The sequence below is a fragment of the Notamacropus eugenii genome, chromosome 5, assembly GCF_028372415.1.
Source record: "Notamacropus eugenii isolate mMacEug1 chromosome 5, mMacEug1.pri_v2, whole genome shotgun sequence".
NCBI classification, from domain to species: Eukaryota; Metazoa; Chordata; class Mammalia; order Diprotodontia; family Macropodidae; genus Notamacropus; species Notamacropus eugenii.
In genome coordinates this window covers 340325235-340348319 of record NC_092876.1, presented here as the reverse complement: position 1 = coordinate 340348319, position 23085 = coordinate 340325235, and the positions used below count along the sequence as shown (strand labels likewise).

Here is a 23085-nt window from a genome sequence, read left to right as displayed (position 1 = left end):
GCCTTTTCTATAATCTTTGTTCAATAATGCTTGGTAATTTCTAGGGAATTGGAAATTAGGTTTCCAGTCAGACTCTAATTCCCATTCTTTGCTTTGTCCAATCACTTCTATATTATCTTCCTTTTTCTTGGTAAGATGAGAAAACCTCAAAAAATCATAGACTGTAATAGAGAGGCCTCAGAAACCATTAAGCTCTATAAAGCCTCAAAAGTCAAGATGAGTTTTAGAGTGCTGGGAGAATCTGCTCCCAGGATTCTCATACTATTTCTAACTAAAAATATTTCTTTTAAAAAGCATATATTTTTATTGAACTTCTGTTTTTACATTACCTACATTTCTCCCTGTACGTTTTCCTTTCCCCTTCTAGACACTATTCTTTTGTAAAAAAGATGTTTTAAATATTTAAATTAAATTTAAATAATTTTAAACTAAAACAAGTATTTGTTTTAAAAACAAATGCCCCCAAACTGAATATAAAATTTTAGTTGTGGTCTGGTGGAGCAGAGTAAAATAACACTATCTCCTCCTTGACTCATCTTGAATTTGTGATCCTCGTGAGTCTTTTTTTTTTTTGAGTCCAACAAACCAGGACAAGTGAGATGCTTTATTTCTATTTAAGGATACCTCTCTTCTACAGATATAAAGTGTTATCTTTCTTTATTCGATGCAGAGAAATACCCCATTACTGATGGCCTGAAATATGTCTCCTCTCTGTGATTTCTGTCTCTGTGTTGGATCCTTTGAATGTGTCTCACAGAGCAGAGGGTGGTATATGCACTATATGCTGAGAATGTATTCTCCCCATAGAATAATGGGTTATCAATGCTGGTTAGGTATAACTGAAATCATGGGGCAGCTAGATGGAAGAATGGATAGAGTGCTGGCCCTGGAGTCAGGAGGAGTTTAACCTGAGTTTCAAGTTCAGACACTTACTAGCTGTATGACCTTGGGCCAGTCACTAAATCCTGTTTGCCTCAGTTTCCTCATCTGTATAATGAGCCAGAAAAGAAAATGTCAAACCACTCCAGTATCTTTGCCAAGAAAACTCCAAAAATGGGGTCATGAAGAGTTGGGCATGACTGAAATGACTGAACAACAACAAAAATAACTGAAATCATACAGTTAGCAAAATTACTATACTTCAGCTCCATTATGGGTAAAACAGGATTTTTGTGGGCTACAACATTGGCATTTGGAGCTAAACTAATACCTGGAAGGGATTTTAATGTCTGATCCAGCTCCCTTATTTAACATGGAAACTGGGGCCAATAAATGCTAAGTGACTTGTTTATGATCACCCAGCTGGTCAGTGGCGGAGTTGGCATTAGAACTCAGGTCTCCCAACTTTCGGTCCACACTGTTCTTTCTTTCCACACTGTTTCTGTGGAAAAGTACAAGGTCTTTCAAAATGTCTTACAGCAGTTGAGCTGAAATGTTGAAATTCTCAGTACTGTGTAAGGGAAGATTATACTTTATGTCTGCAGAAGAAAAGTTATCCTTAAATACTAGCTGGGTGATCATGGCTAAGTCATATACAGTCAGTTTTAAGCTCTGAGAGCTTAAAATGGTACTAAGACTTTTGGGACACCCTGTACGGTAAAGTTTCAAATGATGGACTTTCAACCAAACTATTGAAATGCAGCCTAGTTCTTTTTTAGTGCTAGAAAATCTGAATCCAGAAAGGGAAAGTACAGTACTATAGAGCATTGAAAAGAATTAAATGAATGAAAATTATGCATTCATATATCTATATCTATTTGGCATTCATATGAATGTAAATGGTACTCCTTGGTTTTCTACAGAAACTCTATGTAGTCCTTGCTCTAGATTCTTCTTTCTTTTTTTAAATTGAATTATTTTATTTGTTTTCAGTGTTCAACAATCACTTCCATATATCTTAGATTTTTTTCCACTCCCTCCCTCTTATTCCCCCCTCCCTCCCCACTCTCTCCCTGAGACGGCATATAATCATATATAGGTTCTACACGTACATTTCTATTAAATGTATGTGGCATAGAAGAATTAAAATGAATGGGGGAAACCATAAAACAAAACAAAACAAAACATAACATCATACAAAAGAGAATGGTCTGTTTCTGTCTGCGTTCCAACTACGATTCTTTCTCTGGATGTGGAAGGTGTTTTGCCTCAAGAGTCCATTGGAAATTTTTTAAGTCCATGCATTTCAATGAAGTACTAAGTCTACCAGAAAACCTCCTCACACACTGTGGTTGTTGCTGTGTACAAAGTTCTCCTGGTTCTGCTCCTTTCACTCAGCATCAGTTCATATAAATCTTTCCAGGCCTCCCTGAAGTCTTCCTGTTCATTGTTTCTCATAGCACAATAGTATTCCATTACATTCATATACCACAACTTGTTCAGCCCTTCCCCAATTGATGGGCATTCCCTTGATTTCCAGTTTTTGGCCACCACAAAGAGAATTGCTATAAACATTTTTGTACATGTGGGACCCTTTCCCATTTCTATGATCTCTTTGGGATAGAGTTCCAGAAGCGATATTGCTGAGTCAAAGGGTATACACATTTTTGTAGCCCTTTGGGCATAGTTACAAATTGATTTCCAGAATGGTTGGATCAATTTACAGCTCCACCAACAATGAATTAGTGTTCCAACTCTCCCACATCTTCTCCAACATTTATCGTCTTCCTGTTTTGTCATGTTAGCCAATCTGATAGGTGTGATGTGGTACTTCAGAGATGTTTTGATTTGCACCTGTCTGATCAATCTAGATTCTTATTTCTTCTTTAACTACCCCTTCAATATTAAGTATAGTCTTGGCCTTGGTCCAGCTCTAGATGGTTCTGATACCAGGAAACTAAATCTCTCACTCATGTGCAATCCAGCAGCTGACAATTTTATTGGCAGAAAGATTGCCAAATCTCATGACCTTTTCTCAATTGTCATTGTTTTTGACTTTCTTTTAGCCTTTGGCACTATTAATTATTCTCTCCTGAATTCTTTCCTCTCTGGTTCATTGTGCAATTGCTCACTGCTGGTTCTTTTCCTACTTCAGTGTTATCCTTGACTCCTCACTCACATATTCAATCTGTTGCCAAGCTTTGTTCTCTCCACCTTCACAGTATCTCTTACATATGTCCCCTTTTCCCCACTTCCACAGGTACCACTGTGGTACAGGTCATCATTACTTCACACCTGGACTATTGCAATAGCCTTCTCTCCCTGCCTCATTCCTTTCCAACCCCAATCCATCCTCCACTCAGAGGCCAAAGTGGTATCCTTAAAGCTCAGGTATAACCTAGAGCTCTGGGCCTGGAGTTTCATCTTTGCGAGTTCAAATCTGGCCTCAGACACTTACTAGCTGAGTGATCCTGGGCATAAACTTGTTTGCCCCAGTTTCTCATTTGTAAAATGGGCTGGAGAGGGAAATGGCAAACCATTCTAGTAGTTTTGCCAAGAAAACCCCAAATGGGGTCACAAAGAATTGGACACAACTGAAAATGACTGAAGAACAACAAATGACCATGTCACCTTGACTCCATCATGGATTCTCATTCCACTGCACCCAATTGACTAGAATCTTGGTCTTTTACAACTTGGCTAGGGAATTGTTTAGAAACTCCTCTCACTGAATGCACATGTGAGATTCCTTGAAAAATGGAAAACAAAGCCAAAAGAAAACAGAGTGCCTTACCTATCTTCTTCCCTCTTCGTTAAATGCTTTTCCAAGCAGTTATGTTCATTTGGGCCATAGCCCATTTGAAGTCATTTAATTTCTCAAACAAAAAGTGATGTCTTTGGTGCTGTCATAATCTCCCTTCATTGTAAATTGTTGTTCTTGAGTCATTTTTCAATCCTGTTTTACTCTTCATGACCCCATTTGGGATGGTTTACCACTTCCTTCTCCAACTCACTTTACGGATGAGGAAAGTGAGGGAAAGAGGGTTAAATAACTTAACCAGGGTCACACAGTTAGTAAGTGTCTGAGACTGAATTTGAACTCAGGAAGGTGAGTCTTCCTGACTCCAGGCCCGGTGCTCTATCCACTGTGCCACCTAGCTGCCCATAGCATGTTCATGCTCATGGAAAATAACTGACAGAAAATCACAGCTAAGCCTCTCATCTCATCTCTTTTTCTCTCTCCCCTACATAATTTTTAAATTTCTCATCATTCCCCAGTTCAAGTACCTTGCTCCAGTCAAGCAAACCTGCTGAATAGGAAATTATTTTGGCATCTGAGTCCTCATTTCCCCCACCTGGATGGCACTTTCCTATTCTCTCCATTAATCCATGTTCTTCTTCCACATAACTAATGGGAATCTCTGTTCATTCCAGCATCTATCCCCCTCAACACTCCCAAATATAGTTATGGAGAGCTGTATGGAGCCATGATGTTTATTATTCTCTGTGTCATGTCCATCCCACAGGACTATAAACTTAGCTTCCTTACATTAACCATGTGCCCTCCATTATGCTAGGGGCTCCTAAAAGGAACAGGAATCTTTCCTCCCTCTCCAGGCTCTCCCTACATTACACTGGAAGTTTCCTAAAAGTAGAAATCGTGAGTTAATATAAAAGAACAAATAGTGGATATGGAATGAAGAGATTAGAGATTCTAGCTCTCATTCTGCCACTCATTAACTATCTGAATTTGAACATATAGGTCAGATCACCTGTTTTTCTACTCTGCAGCCTTCTCATCTGTTAAAATAATGATATCATGCAGAGAAAGAACTATGGAATTGGATCGCAGATAGAAACAGACCATTTTCTTTTATATTATGTTTTGTTTTGTTTTATGGCTTCTCCCATTCATTTTAATTCTTCTATGCAACATGCATTTAATAGGAATGTACGTGCAGAACCTATATAAGATTGTACACCAACTCCGGGAGGGAGTGGGGAGGGAGGGGGGAATGAGGGGGAAGGAGTGGAAAAAAATCTAAGATACATGGAAGAGATTGTCGAACACTGAAAACAAATGAAATAATTCAATAAAAAAAATGATATTGGTGCAGTGGATAAGAGGGCTGGGCCTGGAGTCAGAAAGACTCATCCTCCTGAGTTCAAATCTGGACTCAGATATGTCTTAGCTGTGTGACCCTGGGCAAGTCACTTAACCCTATTTGCCTCAGTTTCCTCATCTGTAAAGTGAGTTAGAGAAGGAAATGGCAGACTGCTTCAGTATGTTTGTCAAGAAAACCACATATGGGGTCATGAAGAGTTGGACATGACTGAAAGGACTCAACAACAAAATCTTTCCAGCCCCAATGTTCAGTGATTGATTACACATTATCTTCCTTCTTCGTTTGAGATCTCTAGTCTACTGAATTTTCTTTAGTGGGAACTTGTGTGAAAGTGTCACGTTAATGTCTTGCTCTAATCAGTCATGCTGATAGAATCTAAGGTAACAGTGAACAAAATGAGTTTTTTTTTAGCAAAACCAAACAAATCAATATGTTTTTGCTGATTAACAAACCCACAAAACACCATTCTATACAGTGGAGCCCTCATTCTTCTGTGCTGACATTGGTACCTGTAGCCAATTCTCTTCAGTGGCAGTGTGCTGGGAGTCAGCTCATACTGGCGCTCCAGGGTTGATTATTAAATTTGCAGTGTGAGCACTTACACCTCAGAAAATGGCTTTTGATTGATTGTTTTCTTGATTGTCTAGACTTGAACATGTAATGCAGAAAATGTTAATAATGCAGATTAAATTTAAAAATGTATTATACATGGTTTCCAGAGAGCCTGTTGTTAAACATTTGCCAGGACACCACTGCTCCTAAGCCCCTGTCCGTGGGTTATGTACTTGTCATACTTTCTCTAGAATGGGTAGAAGCTCCAATGAGGCCTTTGCAGTCTTTTCTCCAGGCCTTAGGCACTGTGTGACCCTGGGCAAGTCACTTCACCCTGTTTGTCTCAGTTTCCTCATCTGTAAAATGAGCTGGGGAAGAAAATGGCAAACTACTCCAGGGTCTTTGCTAGGAAAACCCCAAATGGGGTTTTTTCATGACTCATGAAGAGTCAGAAACAACTGAACAAGATAGGCTGGAATATTGCTACCATGGAACAGAGTAATATTAGTTGACCCATAGGATGATTGAGTCCTTTGGTCTGGCCTCATTCACATCACAGGGCCGAAAGGAGGTCATTTAATCTAAACCCTTCATTTTATACATGAGAAGACTTAGCCCTGAAAGTGGTCTACAAAGTTTCTGATCTTATAGAACAATTTACGTCACGGTGACCCTGGAAATATAGGAATCACCAGGACAGCTGGGGAGCATGACTATCACGTGTCATAGTGATCTATGGCTGCAAGCATGTTCACAATGCTTTCTACATTACCTGCCATTTTCTTCTTGCCATGTACTTTTTCATCCGATCTTTGGATAGTTTTTTGGCCTCCATATTTTTGGTGTCTTTCATTAGCCATGGATGTTGAAGGCACTGGGTGCAGTCCAGACGATTCCTATTACAGAGAGATCAGAGAATCAGGATGTTAGAGCTAGAAGGGACATTGGAAATGGTCTAGTGTAGCCTCCTTAGGTGACTGGAAAAGAAACAGACTGATGTGAGCAAAATCACCAAGCAAGTCAACCAGATAGTTGTACCTAGAACCCAGGTTTTCTAACTCTCCGTACCAAGTTCTTCCTGCTGACCCAAGCTGAACTTCGAAGACACAGAAACAAGATTTCTTTGCTCATACATCCTTTTATCTTCATTTCAGCTGACTTAACCCTATTTCAGCTTCCAGCTTATTTCAGATTGGTAAGAGATAATCTATCTGGTGACAAGAATGCAGTGAACACTTGGAACACTAATTCATTGTTGGTGGAGTTGTGAGCTGATCCAGCCATTCTGGAGAGCAATATGGAACTATGCCCAAAAGGCTACAAAAATGTGCATGCCCTTTGACCCAACAATACCACTTCTAGGACCGTATCCCAAAGAGATCATAAAAATGGGAAAGGGTCCCACATGTACAAAAATATTTATAGCAGCACTCTTTGTGGTAGGCAAAAACCGAACAAATTGTGGTATATGAATGTAATGGAATACTATTGTGCTATAAGAAATGATGAACAGGAATACTTCAGAGAAGCGTAGAAAGACTTATATGAACTGATGCTGAGTGAAAGGAGCAGAACCAGGAGAAACTTGTGCACAGCAACAACCACAGTGTGTGAGGAATTTTTCTGGTAGACTTAGCCCTTCACAGCAATGAAAGGACCTAAAAAATTCCCAATGGACTCTTGAGGAAAAATGCCTTCCACATCCAGAGAAAGAACTATGGAATTGGATTGCAGAATGAAGCAGATCATTTTCTCTTGTGTTATGTTTTGTTTTATTTTATGGTTTCTCCCATTCATTTTAATTCTTCTATGCAACATGACTAAGCTGAAAATGTATTTAATAAGAATGTATGTGTAGAACTTATATAAGATTGCACGCCATCTCGGGGAGGGAGTAGAGCGGGAACGGGAAGGAGGTGGAAAATATCTAAGATACATGGAAGTGATTGTAGAAAACTGAAAACAAATAAAATAATTTTTAAAAAACTAAACAAAAAAAGAATACAGTGAACAAAAGCTAGGTGGATCAGGTTAGAGGACTGAGCCTGGGGTTAAGGAAGACTTGAGTTCAAGTCCAATCATAGACACTGAACTAGCTGTGTGACTCTGGGCAAGTCACTTAACCAGTGTTTCTCTCAGCTTCCTCATCTGTAAAATAGTGGTAATAATAGCACCTACCTCCCAGGGTTGTTGAGATGATTAAATGAGACATATTCTGCCATCCTTAAGGCACCATAGAAATGCTAGCTATTTTTACTATTATTACTATTATTATTATTATTATTACTATTACTATTATTTACTATTATTATTATTATTATTATTACTAAAGAAAGACCCAGAATCTGAAATTCTTAGTTTGAACAGAAATGTTGATGTCTTAAATTCTGAATAATTCTGCAGTGTTATGATCACATGTGGGACTACCTGAATGGAGCATTCAGGGAATTTTTCTAGGCCAAGCTGTCTGAGGCTGCCATAGGAAAGAATGGGCAGCTATGAAAATCTCTCCATTTCTGTCTCTGTTTCCTTAAGAAAAGTAAGAGTGATATGTGTTGCTGAAAGAATTTTAAATCAAAGAGCAATATGGGACTATGCATGTGAGATTCATTAAACTTCTGTTATTCGAAAGACTGAGAATAAGATTCTCTAGTTAACCAAACTATTAATAGTTAATTAGAGAGCTGATCAAACTATTTTAGCTAGTACTGTTGCTTTTTGTACCACACATGAATTTAAACTATGAGAAAATATTATACCTACAACTGTACTGACCATCCATGAATACTTCTTTGATATTTCCTGAAGTTCAAAGTTTTTGCTCCTACTTTAAATCTTTCATAATACTTTGCTTGTACCATAGGTATTTGTGTTATGTGCCCTTTTCTAACATTAGATTTGCTTTCTTTTTCAAAAAATAATATTTAATTTTTTCCTCAGTTACAAGTAATGACAATTTTTAACATTCATTTAAAAACTTTTTTTTGAGTTCCAAATGATCTCACTTCCTCCCCCCCTTTCCCCGCTTCCTGAAATGGTAAGCAATTTGATATAGGTTTTATATGTTCAATCATGCAAAACATATTACCATATTAGTCATGTACATCTTAGATTTTAAGTTCCTTAAGAGTGGATATCAAAGAGTGGTATCCCAGTGCCTTGTATGTACTATTTTTTTAATTGAATGGAGGAATAATTCCACTCTCAATCAATCAACAAGAATTTTGTAAGCTCCTACTGTGTGCCAGACACTTTATTTAGCTCTGGAGATACCAATCCAAATAATGAAATAAATTCTAGTCACAAGAAGCTTATAATTATACCTCCAATTCCATAACTCTTAACTGCAGATGTAATAATAGCTCACATTTATATAATATCCTATCCTGTGTTTTATTAGCTAGCATTTATAGAGCTCTTTCCTTCTTTCTCTCTCTTTTCTTTCCTTCCTTCCTTCCTTCTTTCCCTCCTTCTATTGAGATTAAGTGACTTGCCCAGGGTTGCATAACTAGTAAGCGTCTGAGGCCAAATTTGAACTCAGATTGTCCTGACTCCGAGTCCTAACTCCTGACTCCTAGCTGCTCCTATAGAGCTCTTTAAAGTTTGCAAAGCACTTTACAAATATAATCTCATTTGATGCTCACAAGAACTCTGGGAGAGAGGTGCTATTATTATTCCCATTTTACAGATGAAAATGAGACAGAGGTTAATTTTTTTTTTTTATCATATCCTTCTATCTCCATTTCAGCTGACTTAAACCAACTGACTTGTCCAGGGTCACAGTGTCTACAGCTAGATTTGAACTCCTGTCTTCCTGACTCCAAGTCCAATATTCTCTTCATCATGTTACCTTACTATCTAATTTGTAGTTCACAAAGCACGTTTGTCACAACAACCCTGTCAGGTAAATGGAATAAGTAGCAATGGTTTCATTTTACAAATGAGGAAATTGAGGTTCCGAGAGTCTCAAAGACTGCCGACACAACAAGTTAATAGCAGAACAGAAACTCCAACTTACATCTTCTGACTGATTCCAAGTCCAAGGCTTGTTTCACTTTAACACAGACCTGCTCATTACATAGCTATTTCAGGGGTTCATAACCTGGGATCCATCAACTTGTGTTTTTCTAAAAATATATTTTGATAGCTATATTTCAATTTAATTGGTTGCCTTTGTAATCCTACATATCTTATTTTATGCCTTCAACAGCATTATTGCAAGAAGAGGCCAATAGGCAGACTGCCCAAGGGGTCCAGCACTCAAATAAGGTGAAGAACCCCTAATTGTTTCAATTCTCTGCTTCATCGTATGTCTAGACTGTACTATTCAATATTCCCTGTATATTTGTGTACCATATACGAAGATGAAGCTCACTGATTAAGGGTAAGTGTCTTCCTTTACCTCCACTTATAGACACATAATCAGGGTTCTGCTCATTCACAGTGACAGCTCATCCTTCTCCATTTCCATAACACTTTACAATAGCATGAGGCCACAGAGGAATGGAAAGGGAGGGTAAAGGAATAGTCAAGCAGTCCCCCATTTCTATCCCAAATTGTCCCCCTCCCCCAAGTGAAAGAAAGCAAAAAGCCTTTAAATCTCAATGGTATTACTTCATGTCTTTTTTCAGTAAGTTGCTGATAAAGTCCTTGGCATCGTCAGAAATTTCATCAAATGCTTCATCATCGAAGTCCCAGGTGGCCGAGGTAACATTTGCTAAGGTTTCGTTGTCGTTGTCACCCATGAAGGGGGAAAGTCCACTGACCCTGGGGAGAGGGAGATGGAGAAAGCTCAAGTAAGTAGGGAGCAGGTAGCTAGTAGGGGTGAAACCCTTAACAGCCAGGACAGCGGGCTGCCCCAGAGAAGCTAAAAAAACAAAACAACCCCCCCCAAAAAAACCACAAAAACAGGAGACCAGAGTGAATTGTGATTGAAACATAAAAGATTTACCCCAAAGTTCTATTGAACAGCAGCCTCAGCCACAGAAATAAGGTCGTGAGATTTCAGACATTACCAAGCTGTGTTTCACTTTCCCACTAAACATTTTCCCCCCATTGCTGAAAAGGAAGATGTTGATCATGAATAAGGATTGTTTCAGTCTTTGTACTTGTATCCCCAGCATGTAGTATAGCACCTAAGCCATAGTAGGCTCTTGATAAATATTTGATTGATTGATAGAAATGAAACGTTTCATTAAGTTTATTGTGTTAAAAAAAAGGAGGTTAAAACAAAGAGAATTTTGCTTCCATCATGGCTCTGGTCCTGTTTTTCCCATAACCCTAATCTCTCCCTAAGCCCTCATCACAAATCTTCATCTATTTTAACAGAAAATAATCTACATTGGGAGCAAAGGTAAGGAAAAGGACAGAAAAGAGTAATATGGTCTAAGCCCTACCCAATGAGGGGCAAGCATTTTATAGCCCAAGAGATCCTCAGGAAGGAGATCTCATATTTTGTGAAGATTCACAGAATGCAACTGACATGCCCTTGGGAAAGGAGGAGGTAGGGAAGAAGGAAAGGAGTAGTATGGGAGTGAGATAAAGGGATAGACATTGTGACCACCTCATGACCAGCATGATTGGCATGGGCACATGTCACAGTCTAGCTGAAAGGTACTTGCTAGAACAATATGATGGAAGATGAGGAAAGGGTGAAGGGAACCGGGAGTCATGCACAGATGATCCTCCTATGGCTGCAACGTCATGTTGCAGAAAGTTTCAGAGTGCAAAAGAAGCAGGCTGATGTAGGAGGGGGGCAGTTTTCTTTCCCTGTATGTTCTATAATCCAGTAGGAACGAGAGAATGTGCTAGAGCTAGCTCGAACTGGCTTGTGGGAGCTAACTGTTAAATTTTCAATGTATTTTACACTTCAGAAATGAGCAACTGCTATAAATGAGGGTTTGATTTATTGTTTTGTTGTTTGTCTCAGCTTAAGTAAGTAATGGAAAAAATGTTAACAATGCATATTAAACTAAAAAACATGTCATACATACATCCCCACCCCCCCTTCTTCTTTCCGAGTGCTGATTACCAAACATTTACCAGCACACCCTTGGTAAGAACCCAATAACTGTTAACTGATGATTCCAACTCTCCTCCACCCCAGAACAATAAATATGATATGTCAGCACAGCTAATGTTCACAGAAGAAGACCTCATGAAAATGAGATGGAGATGGTGTCCTCCAAAGCTGTCCCAGAGCTTGCCAGGCACAAGTAATACCTGAAGGAGACTAGCAAAGGGTAATCGGCACCAGCTGGACTTCCATTACCATAGTTACTTATCAAGGAAAAGGAGAATAAAGGGATATAGCTTTGAAGGCATAAAAACATCACACACACAACCCTAATCAGAGGAAAAAATGGATGACTTGCATCAGTGACTGGAAAACTTCCCAGGCATGGAACCCTGCTCACTTTGATGGTTGGCTCTGCTCAACTGATTTTCTTTGTTACAAAGAGTACGTGGAGAGTAGTAAAGTGAAGCAATGCTGGAAAGGTAGCAAAGAGCCAAGGGAACTTCAAGCTGGAACCTCAGAGACCCTGAATGGGAAAAGATCTCAAAATGGCTTAGTATGATCCTGCCTCCATTTCTGTGAAATGTTTTGCCCCTAGAAGTCTTATAATTCACTGTATATACCTTATCCTTAAAAGCATTTCTGTGAAGCAAAAAATACTAGGAATTAAATTTATTCTATCATACTCTATCCTATTCTGTTCTACTATTCTGTTTTGCCTTTTGGACTCCTTTTTTATTGGTCCTTTTCTATTTTATTATGAACTTAACAATCAACAAATGTGAACATTTCAATGTACAAAGAATTACATAAAACTGAAATGCTTTTGAATAAGCAAGGATACAGCTAATTAGGAAAAAAAATCTTCCTATAATATTTCTTTAACAATGGTCTGTCTAATATCTAGGATCTATGGGGAACTGATACAAATATATAAGAACAAGAGCTATTCCCCAAGAGATTTGTGGTCAAAGTATAGGAACAAATGAGGAAAGGTGAAATATCAACAAGCATATGAAGAAATGGTAATAATAGAACTTCAAATTCAAACCACTCCAAGGTTCCACATCATGCCCACCAGATTGGCAAAGATGATAACAGAACAGGACAATGGGAGCCTGCGAGATGGACTGAATCAACCATTGTGGAAAACAATGTGAAGCGAGGGAGTCACTGTCCTGTACATACTTGGTTTTATTGTTAACAGATTGCCTTCCATGTTCCATATATAATCTCTTTCCAGAAATTATCGTATGTATATTTTGAATTTATTTACATGAGCAGGGAGCAAATTGTTTCATTTTGTCTGGCACAGTGATTGGCACAGAACAGTCACTTAATAAATTCTTTTTTGAATCGAGCTGAATTGAATTACAGTCAATTTGCTATTATCCAGATCATATAAAAGAAGGAAGATAATCTTGTCTTCCAAATATGGTATGAAATCAGATTAATCCATGAAAATACCCTGAGAATATCAGCTTATAAGACTAGCTATCCACATGTAGCTTTTTCATATCTCACCGTCTAATTCCAGATTAATTTGCCCCTGCCACACATCTGCAACACTTTTGGGACACCTCTTGCACCATCCATCCATGTGCTTAGGGAATGCAGACTTACCACCTGAGCCAAATGTAATTAGGAAAGGGATCTGAAAAATAATCACACAATGCCTTCCAAAGCCAAATACGAATGACTTCTGGATAATTTGTACAACTGCTTTCATTCATTATTAAGAAGTGATTCTAACTTCTTAAAGGAATATAAAAGTTGGTGTGCAAGTTCAGAGCCATACGATCAGCTCTATATCCTGTTGGAGCATTAGGGGGACAGATTGTAAGAAAGTTGACTTGTTTGGTATGAATTCAAATATCCCTAACTATACTTATTTCTTTTTAAATTTAATTTAATTTAATTTTCAGGTCTGCATCTGTTCTCTCTCCCACCTCTTCACTCCACTGAGAAACCAGGAAAAGCCAAACTCACCTACATACAGGTAAATCTCTCATTATGTATTTATCTCCATAGTTCATAACTCAAATCCTTCTTGGATTAGTTTCCATCATTAACCTTACTCTTTGGGGTAAATATTTCCCTACAGTTGTGCCTAGCTTTTAGCCACAGAAAATATCCCTGAAAAGGGAAAATACAACTTTTTGAGAATTGAATCCTAATTTATATACGTCAGGGGAGCTTGTTTTTAAAGGGAATCTTATGGAGATTTTTTTAACGTTTAGAGATCTTGTCTAAGTTTGAGCCTGGTAGGAGAGGTACAGGATGTTAGCCTGGAGAATTCACTGTGTGTGTCTGTTTTCCTATAGAATTCCAGAACAGCAGAGTCAAACCCGACTCACATTTTCCAACTCAGAGCCAAAGTGGGAAAGCACCACCAGGGGGCGACTAGAACCAGCTGATAGACTCATGCAAGGCCTCTCATTCAGGCTGGTTGGGATAATGAACTCTGATGCCAGTACAAAAACAAAGGAACCAGCCCTTGTTGACTATTTTTAAATTGCAGCTGCTCTGTGACAAAGGGCAGTCACTATCAGACTGTTGGCAGCTAAGAGAGGCCTCATGCAACTGTAGAAATTGGTTTCTGCCTACGCATATCGTCATGTTTCATGAAACTTCTGGATTTCAAAGTCTCTGGATGTTATTTTATTTAAAAAAAATAACAGCACTGCTATTGGAAGAGAAAGTAGCTCTTTGTGTGGATACTACATCTAAAGGGACTGAGGTTTTTTAAAAAAAATATTTATTTATTGAATATTTCACAATCATAAAAAATATTTTAACATTCATTTAAAAAAATTTTTTGAGTTCCAAATGATCTCCTTCCTTCCTGCCCCTCCCACTTCTTTGAGAAAGCTAGCAATTTGTTATCGATTATACTTGTGAAGTCATGCAAAACACATTTCCATATTAGTGGCTAAAGTTTTTGCATAAATTCTATCCATGCTGTCTTAAGGCAATGAGCTATAGTAGATAGAGGACTTAAAGTCAGGAAGGTTTGGGTCTAAATCCCACCTATGATGAGGAGCTAGGTGGTGCTGCAGTAGATAAAAGTACCAGCACTGGAGTAAGGAGAATCGGACACACTTGATACTATCCAAGTGACAATGGGCAAGTCACCTAATCCTGACTGCCTTGCAAAAACAACAAGAAAAAACAACACAACACAAACCAAATCTCACTCATTCACTAGCTGTATGGCCATGGGCAAGTGACATCACCTCTGCGTTAATTTGGACTTACTCATCAGTCAGGAAACAGTTCCATTCCTCATTCCTACTAGGAGTCCTGCCTGTAATTCACATACTATCCCTTGGACCTGTTCTTTCATCTAGGTCTGCCTTATGTGGAAACTGCCTTTAAGTGGAAACTAGGCTGTTTTTATCATGATCTAGGCAGACAGACCCTGAGTTGGGTGAGGAGGGTCATATTTAGTACAGGGACAGCCACACCTGGACTTTTGGCATGTAAAAATAATAATGATGGTTCAGATTACATAGTACTTCCTGATTTACAAAACATTTTCCTTTCTAAAAACCCCATGAGGTACTACAAGGATGATTATCCTCATTTCACAGCTAAGGTACAGAAAGTGGTTATCTGGTTTACCCACAGCCACCCAGTAAATGGGAAAGCTGGACTTGAACTTTAATCTGCTGAGTCTACTACTCTTTCCACCATACCATGAATATGCAGACATTTCTGTGACTGGGAAATGGGTTGCAATGGGTTGCATGAAGACCTTTGACACAAACATCACTTCCTTATATTTGAATCTAATCTTGGGGCTTCTGGCTGGGCTCACCCTGGTACACTTTATTCCTCCGTGGGCAGTTGGGCAACATTCAGGGCTGATCCACTCACAAAGAAAAATAAAGAAATATTGACTGAGTCAGAGGAGAACGCAAGAATCCTTCCCATGCAATGTCCCTTCTAATTTTTCGGAAGTTCTGCTAGACTTCTGATTTCACTGGTGTGAAGAACCCCAGATGAAAAAACTGCCTCTTGGTAGTTGGTAATCTTCAACAGTTGCCTAGACCTCAGAGATATTAAATCAACTGATCAGGGTTCCAAAGTATATATTGAGGCTGGATTTAAACCCATCTTCCTGACTACAAGACTGCCTTCTTATTCACTACTCCAAGCTGCTTCTGGCATTTATCCTTCTGAATCACTGTGCTCAGGAATTCAGGTCCACAGGTCCATGTTCTATGGTGAGCAGAGTCCCTGCCCTGTAAAGACTTGCCTCAAAGAGACCAGAGCAGCCTTTATATATATTCAAGCCTCCCAGTGCCCATCAGTAAGACAAGGGAAACAAGAATGGTTCTAATGGTCATTTCCAGAACCCTGCAAAGGTTTGACAGGTGGGTCACCTTCTAGCCAGAATTGGTGATGATGGAAGGTATGATGGTGGCACTCAGACATGTGTGTCTACATTTGGACCCATCAGAAAGCCCTTCAGAGCAGCTGCAGGAATTTTGCTTGTGCAAAGCAAAAGGAAATCAAAGCCTTAATTTAATTACTCCTTTATGGTTTAACCTCAGTCACTTGTTTGCCTTTGTTTTTTAAAATTTCCGTTTGATATAAAAAGGAAACGATTTTTTAAAAAGCCACACAACCCTCTACCAGATCTTAGAAAAACAAACATTCTTGTTTTGGAATGCTGAAAGGTCCCAATCTGCAAATCTCTCTTCCTAATTAGGAACTGTATCCCAGCAAAGAGATATCTTAATTGCCAGAACCACAAAGCTTTCCTTGTCTTTGGCTAGGCCTTCAGGTTCTCACCCCTATGGCATGGAACTTGAATTGGCGCCTTCCTTACAACTGAATCTGACTGAAATGCCCTGGTCTCGTCCAGGCACTTCTCCTGGGCACCACTGGACAAAACTCAGTCAAGGGTAGGATCTATCTCATCTATGGGTCCGTCCTGCTCACAAAACAAAATGAAGTCAGTTGATTGGGTCGGAAAAGAGCACAGAAACATCTCCTTTGCTGTGTCCTCTCTATCTTTACAAAATGATCAGTGACGACTCCCCTTCCACTTCTGTCTCATCTTTGCAGAGGTGTGCTGGCTTTTTAAGATGTTCTAACTTTGGCTGAGTTTTTTTTCCTCTTTTTAAAATTTTTTTTCTTTTTGTCATCAAGGATGAATCTTTGGGTGTCAAGCGGGAAAAGGAATATATCTCATCATCGAGGAAATGAAAAATGATATAAAAATAAAAGACCAATAAAATTTTAAAAAACTAAGTCTATATAACAAGAATATGAATAGTAATAATAGCTAGCATTCACAAAAGCACTTTAAGGCTTGTTATCTCATTTGATCCTCACAACAAACTCATGAGTTAGGTACTATTATTACCCCCATTTTACAGACAAGGAAACGGAGGCTGAGTGAAATTAAGTGACTTGCTCAAGATCACATAACCAGTGTCTAAGGCAGGATTTGAACTCAGGTCTCATCTGTGCCACCTAGCTACAGTTTTAAGGATTACCAAGTACTTTCTTCACAAGGATCCTTTGAGATAGCTACTAACAGCATAATTTTGTCCATTTTATCGGTGAGGAAACAGAGGTGAATGATGGTGAGGTGGCTTATTTAGGGTCACATAACTGGCAAGCATTAGAGTCATGACTAAAAGTCAGGTCTTCAAACTCCAAGATGAGTGGCTCTCCTTTTGGGGCAGACAACTGAGGTAAAGTGTTGCATGTAGTAGAAACAAATGTTAGACTGACAGCTGGGCAACTGGTTCTAGCCTATTGCTGTGTGACTTCAGATAAATCACTCAGTCTTTCTGGGCCTGTTTACTCATATCTAAAACAAGGAGGCTAGACTGGATGGGCTGTGATCCTATGACCATGCGATGTATGGCTAACTATAAAAACTGGGAATTTGGTGAGGGGCTTGGGGAAAGGACCAGCTATGCTGTTAATCCAGGTCTTCTGTTCCCACCATTGTCCTGGGATGGCTCCCTCTGTAGAGAGAGAGGTATATATTTGGGAAGGGGAGAGAACGAGCATCTATTAAGTGCTACTGTGCTTTGTTATTCAGTCAGGTCCAACTCTTTAAGATCCCATTTGGGTCTTTCTTGGCAAAGACAACTAGGGTGGTTTGCCATTTCCTTCTCCAACTCATTTTACAAATGAGGAAACTGAAGCAAACGGGGTTAAGTGACTTGCCCACTGGGGTCACCCAACTAGTAAGTGTCTAAGCCTAGATTTGAACTCAGGAAGATGAGTTTTCCTGACTCCAGACCCAACACTATCCACTACTCCACCCAGCTGCCCTGCTAAGTACTTTACAAATATCTTATCTGATCCTTACAACTACACTGGGAGGCAGGCGTAATTATAACCCTCATTTTACAGATGAGGAGACTGAGACAGACAAGGATTAAGTGACTTGCCAAGGGTCACATAGTTAGTAAGCATCTGAAGCCACCAGATCTTGCTGACTTCAGGTCTAATATTCTAATCCAGGGGTGGGGAACCTTCAGCCTTGAGGCGGCATGTGGCCCTTTAGGTCTTCAAGTATGGCCCTTTGACTGAATCCAAACAAACTGGGATGCATTCTGTGAAGTTTGGATTCAGTCAAAGGACCGCACTTGAGGATCTAGAGGGCCACATGTGGCCTCAAAGCCACAGTTCCCCACTCCTGCTTTAATCCCTATGACTTGGAAATGGAGGTGATTAAAAACAAAGTTATTAATATTTTCCCCCTGACTCTGCCTACTTCACTTTGGGTCAGTAAATCTTTCATTGCTTCTCTGTAGTCATTATGTTAATTGCATCCTATACCACAATAATACTCCATGACATTCATGTATCACAATGTCTCGCAATCCCTCAATCCATGGGCTTGTGCTTTGTTTCCAGTTTTTGTGAGGTTTTTTGTTATCATAAAAAGAGCTGCAACAAATATTTTGATGCATGGGTGGCCTTTCTTTTTGTCAATGACCTTTTGGGGTTATGTGCCTATATCATTTTATTCACTTTATTAGAATAATTATAAGCTGCTTTCCCATATGTTTGTACCAATCCACAGTTCCAACAACTACGTATTTTATGATTGCAAAGTGAAGCCAGCAGTGTACTAATCTCCTGAGAGAAAGATGGGAGATTCTGTGAAGAGACCTAAGGAACCTATTCTTAGGGGTTTCTGGCTGTTCCACAATCTATTAGATCCAAGAAACCACCTTGAGGCACTTAAAAATGTTAATAATGAGGATAGGAGAGGGTTAACAAACCTAAAAAAGGGGAGCAGCTTCCAGGACATTTTTTTCCTATAGCCTCAGGCAGGCCTGGAGTCAGCAGAGAGACCAGTTTCCCTCTTTGTTTAAAAGTGCTTTAAAAAGGCATTTAACCTGTTTTAATGTGTTTTTGAAAGTTATGTTCCAATCATCTTGGATTTATGACTTTCTTTTAAAAGAAAGAAGCTCTGTATGACAGAAACAAGTTTATACTTGATCTGATTCTGCTGTTTGATGGATGTAAATCAGGAGGGAGAGGAGGGCCTTGGAGAAAATTAGTCAAGTAGTTGAGAAATTCCCTTCTGACCAAAAAATGAGTTTCATGGAAACAAATGCTGAGATGGGCCATGAGGTATTATCCCCCTCCCTCTCTTTAGTATTCTATCCAAGGAATGCAGCACTCAAAAAATCAACTTGGAGTGCTAGGAAGATAACTTTTCTATGATCTGTTTGGAATTATAATAGCTAGCATTTATACAGAGTTTTACAAATATTATCTCACTTTGTCCTTGCAACAACCCCAAGATGTAGGTACTATTACTATCCCCATTTTGCAGGTGAAGAAACTGGTTAGGTGACTTGTCCAGGGTCCCACAGCCTTTGAGGCTGGATTTGAACCCTAGGCTTCTGGACTCCAGGACCAGCAGCAGTCTATCCATTGTGCCACTTAGCCTTCACTGAATGCAGTCAGGTCTCTCTAGCTTTGTTTGTCTAATCAAAGACTGATGGGAAGCTTCAGACAGATGAAGAGAGCTATCTTTAACTTATGATGCAAAGCTGACCAAAACAACCAATGCTGGGAAAGATGGGGTGCTTGGGTGCTTGTGCTTGGACCCCATTTCCAAGATCCCATTTCTCTCTAGCTTCAAAACATTATCCCTGAGAGTTTTCTCCCCAGCCCAAGGACACTGTGCCTAGCAATTACTCATGAGTGGACTCCAGTAAGACAAAATACCTTTCCCCATAATCACTCCTGAGTGGGCCCCAGTAAAACAAACTATTTTTCCCCATCACAAGAACAAGCTGACCTCTGAGGAAATTATCTTGTAAAAACAGGACTATCTTATAACCACAGAATTATCATGTATTGATTCCCAAGGTGATCATATTCAATCCAGAGGTCAAGCTATAGACATCAATTCTCAAAGCTATCTTACTACAGACAGAACAGACCAAAAATACACCCCTGAGAAAACCCTTAGCCTGGTTTCCGGTAGTTAATGGCTCATGACTGAGGTTGTAAGTTATCAACTAATTAGCACATCTGCCACATAATCCACTACTTTTCTTATATAAGCGTTAGCATCATTCCTGTTAAGTTGCAAGTTCCTTAAGGAGCTTTGCCCACCATATTGGTGTTAAAATAAACCTTTACCACCTTGACTTAAAGAATGCTTGAGTCCATGAATTCATTCCAGAGGGCCCTGTCCAGTACCCTGGTCTTTGGCAGGGGGGTGGTCCCTGAACCCCAAACCACATCAGAACATTTACCAGCAAGGTTTGGGTTCCAAGTTGAGATGGGTTGAAGGGGAGGAAATACTCTACTCACTGGACAAAAGATAGGACTAAACAGTGATAAATAACTGTTATGATTATAGGAAAAGGCATTTAGTTGTACCTAGGGGGTGACACTTCTTTATATTTTGCTTTAACTATGTGTCCCATATTAAAGAAAATAATATTTAGATTTGTAACTGATTGGTGTTTATGTCTGGTTATCTTAATAAAGAGTTGTATTTTTGCATGAAAGGATGAATTAAAGATTTTAGAGGTACAAGAAGCCTTGGAGGGTTATCTCATCCAACTTTTTCATTTTAAAAATGAGGAAATTAAGGTCTGCAGGTCACACAGGAAGTAAGTGGCAGAGCAGAGGATTGAATCCAGGTATTCTGACTCTCAATATAGAATTCATTCCACAGTGCCACAGTACTACAGTATGACGGTGCCACAATATCACAGTAAAGGAACTCTATGGGCATCTGGAGAAGCTGTTTCAAATACAAATTGCCAGAATTTTAGGTGACTTCTAGGCCTATTAAGTCTTCAAGAAACATTTGATAAATTGACTCGAATTTCTGAATTTATAACTAGAGAAAAAATCAATGAAACCTCTCTGAAATGGGAATTCTGAATTTCTGGTCCATCCCAAGGAGCTCCTGCCTTCTAAAAAAGTGTCTTCTATTTTCTCACATTGTGTGATATTTGTATCTCACATCTTTCTATCTGAATTATTTCACTGTTTCTGTTGCCTGACTCCTCCCACTGAAGACACTTACTCTGAACTTCCACTTTCTCATCATAGTGAGTTTTTATTAACTGACACTTCCTTTCATATGGCTCTCTGCTGGGTGCAACAGGACATTGGAAACACAGATGAGAAACACCCTCAGGAGAATAATGTGCTATCAGTTATGCACAAAGAAGAAGCTCTTGGAAAATTACTTCCTTCCTTTCCTTGAAGAGCTAGGGGACCATGGGTGTGGAATGCTGCAAATACAGCTGACATAGTCAATATGTTAGTAGGTTTTGCTGAATTAAAAAAAATTGTCACAAAGGAAGGCTTGCTATGTAGAAGATGTTCAGAATGTTCAGAAATAAATATGATTTAAAAGCAAACTCATCATGCTCTTAACTCCTTATGATACACGTTTTAAGTTTTTTCTTTCCCCCTAGGAGTGGGAAATACATTACTGCACGCTACGCACATTTTCCCACTGAGATCCTTTATGATCAGTGGTACAAAGGTTCCATTATAATGAGAAAGTGGACCAAGGTTGTCACTATAATCTGTCTTCAAAGAATGGAACTTATCTCTGATGCCATGATCTGACCTTGGTTAAAAAGATTTAACTCGTGATTCTAGGTGCCACTCAATTGGATCATACTCAAAGCAGACTAATTCAAACCAGGGTCTTCCCTGGCCTCCTTCCCCTTCACATCCTCAGTCTTTCTTCTGTGTCTTCTTCATTGGTCCAGTGGACTGTACTCCAGATTTGGAGTCAGAGGACCTGAGGATGAGCTCTAGCTAGCTCATGTTTTGCCATGTACTAAGTACCCATGTGAATTTAATTTCTCAGTTATGTTATCTGTAAAATTAGAGCTGGCTGAGCTTAGCATACATAGTTAACATATAATGAATGCTTGTTGACCAATGCGGGGGCTGGACTAGAAGAACTTTAAGGTCCTAGCTAGCTCCAAATTTCTGGTCCTGGTTTCACTGAAATGGTATTGGGCATTGAGTCTCCATGTTCCAGAGGACCTTATCTAGGGCTGGCTCCTTGAGTAGCTAATATCTATATCAGCTTTAAACTGTGATGATTACTCATGTTTAAGGCTTTCAGAAATCTTGTACTTGCCCAACCATCCCACCCCTGACCATACATAGGACTTACAGGATGTAGCAGATGACTCCAATGCTCCACATGTCTGTGGCATAACTAATTGGCTCATAGTTGATCACTTCAGGGGCAACAAACTCTGGTGTTCCAAAGAGGACCTTCAGGGAACCTGCATTCTCTGCAACACAAGGGAAGGGAATCATTCTCCAACTATATTCTCAGGAATAAGAATTAAACTTTGGTGTTAATACCATAAAGAGAGTAACACAGACATGAACCCTACCTGTAAGGGACTCTCGGTATGAGATGGATAGTGAAAAACAAACATATTGAGAGTACTCTTTATGTTTTGAAACTATTTTTATCCTGAACTTAATAAGAATTAGTATTGTTAATTACAACTATAATTAACAATTTATAGCTAGAATTTACATAGTGTTTCAAAGTTTGGGGGCATCTAGGTAGTTCCATGGATAGAGTGCTGGGCCTGGAGTCAGGAAGACCTGAGTTAAAATCAAGCCTCAGATACTTACTAGCTGTGTGACCTTGGGCAAGTCGCTTAACCACTGTTGGACACAGTTTTCTCAACTCTAATATGGGGTCCCAGGTGAAGGAAATGGCAAACTGGCATCTTTGCCAAGAAAACACCATAAAAATGGGTCATGAAGAGTTGGATGCAACTAATCTGATTTAAAAACAACAAAATTAAAGTTTGCAAAACAACTCTCCATGTATTATCTCAATTTATAGTCACAACAATACTCACCTGAGATAGGTGCTGCTATTCCTCTCATTTGGCAGATGAGGAAACTGGGGCTGAGAGCAGTTAAGTGATTTACTTAGGCATATTTTGAATTCAAGTTTTTCTGACTCGCAAGTCCAACACTCTATGTACTAGGACATGTAAT

General features: G+C 39.2%; 1 protein-coding gene across 8 annotated transcripts in view; it reads right to left on the bottom strand.

Moving 5' to 3' along the window:
• The window catches only part of MYLK (myosin light chain kinase), a 454770-nt gene that overhangs the window by 15426 nt on the left and 416259 nt on the right, over positions 1-23085 (bottom strand). For all 8 annotated transcript variants that reach the window (XM_072613766.1, XM_072613765.1, XM_072613763.1 and 5 more), the window contains 3 exons: positions 22232-22355; positions 10173-10325; positions 6331-6454 (listed from right to left, as the gene is read on the bottom strand). In XM_072613766.1, coding sequence (XP_072469867.1) covers positions 6331-6454; positions 10173-10325; positions 22232-22355 — 401 coding nt within the window. The remainder of the gene's footprint in view (positions 1-6330; positions 6455-10172; positions 10326-22231; positions 22356-23085) is intronic.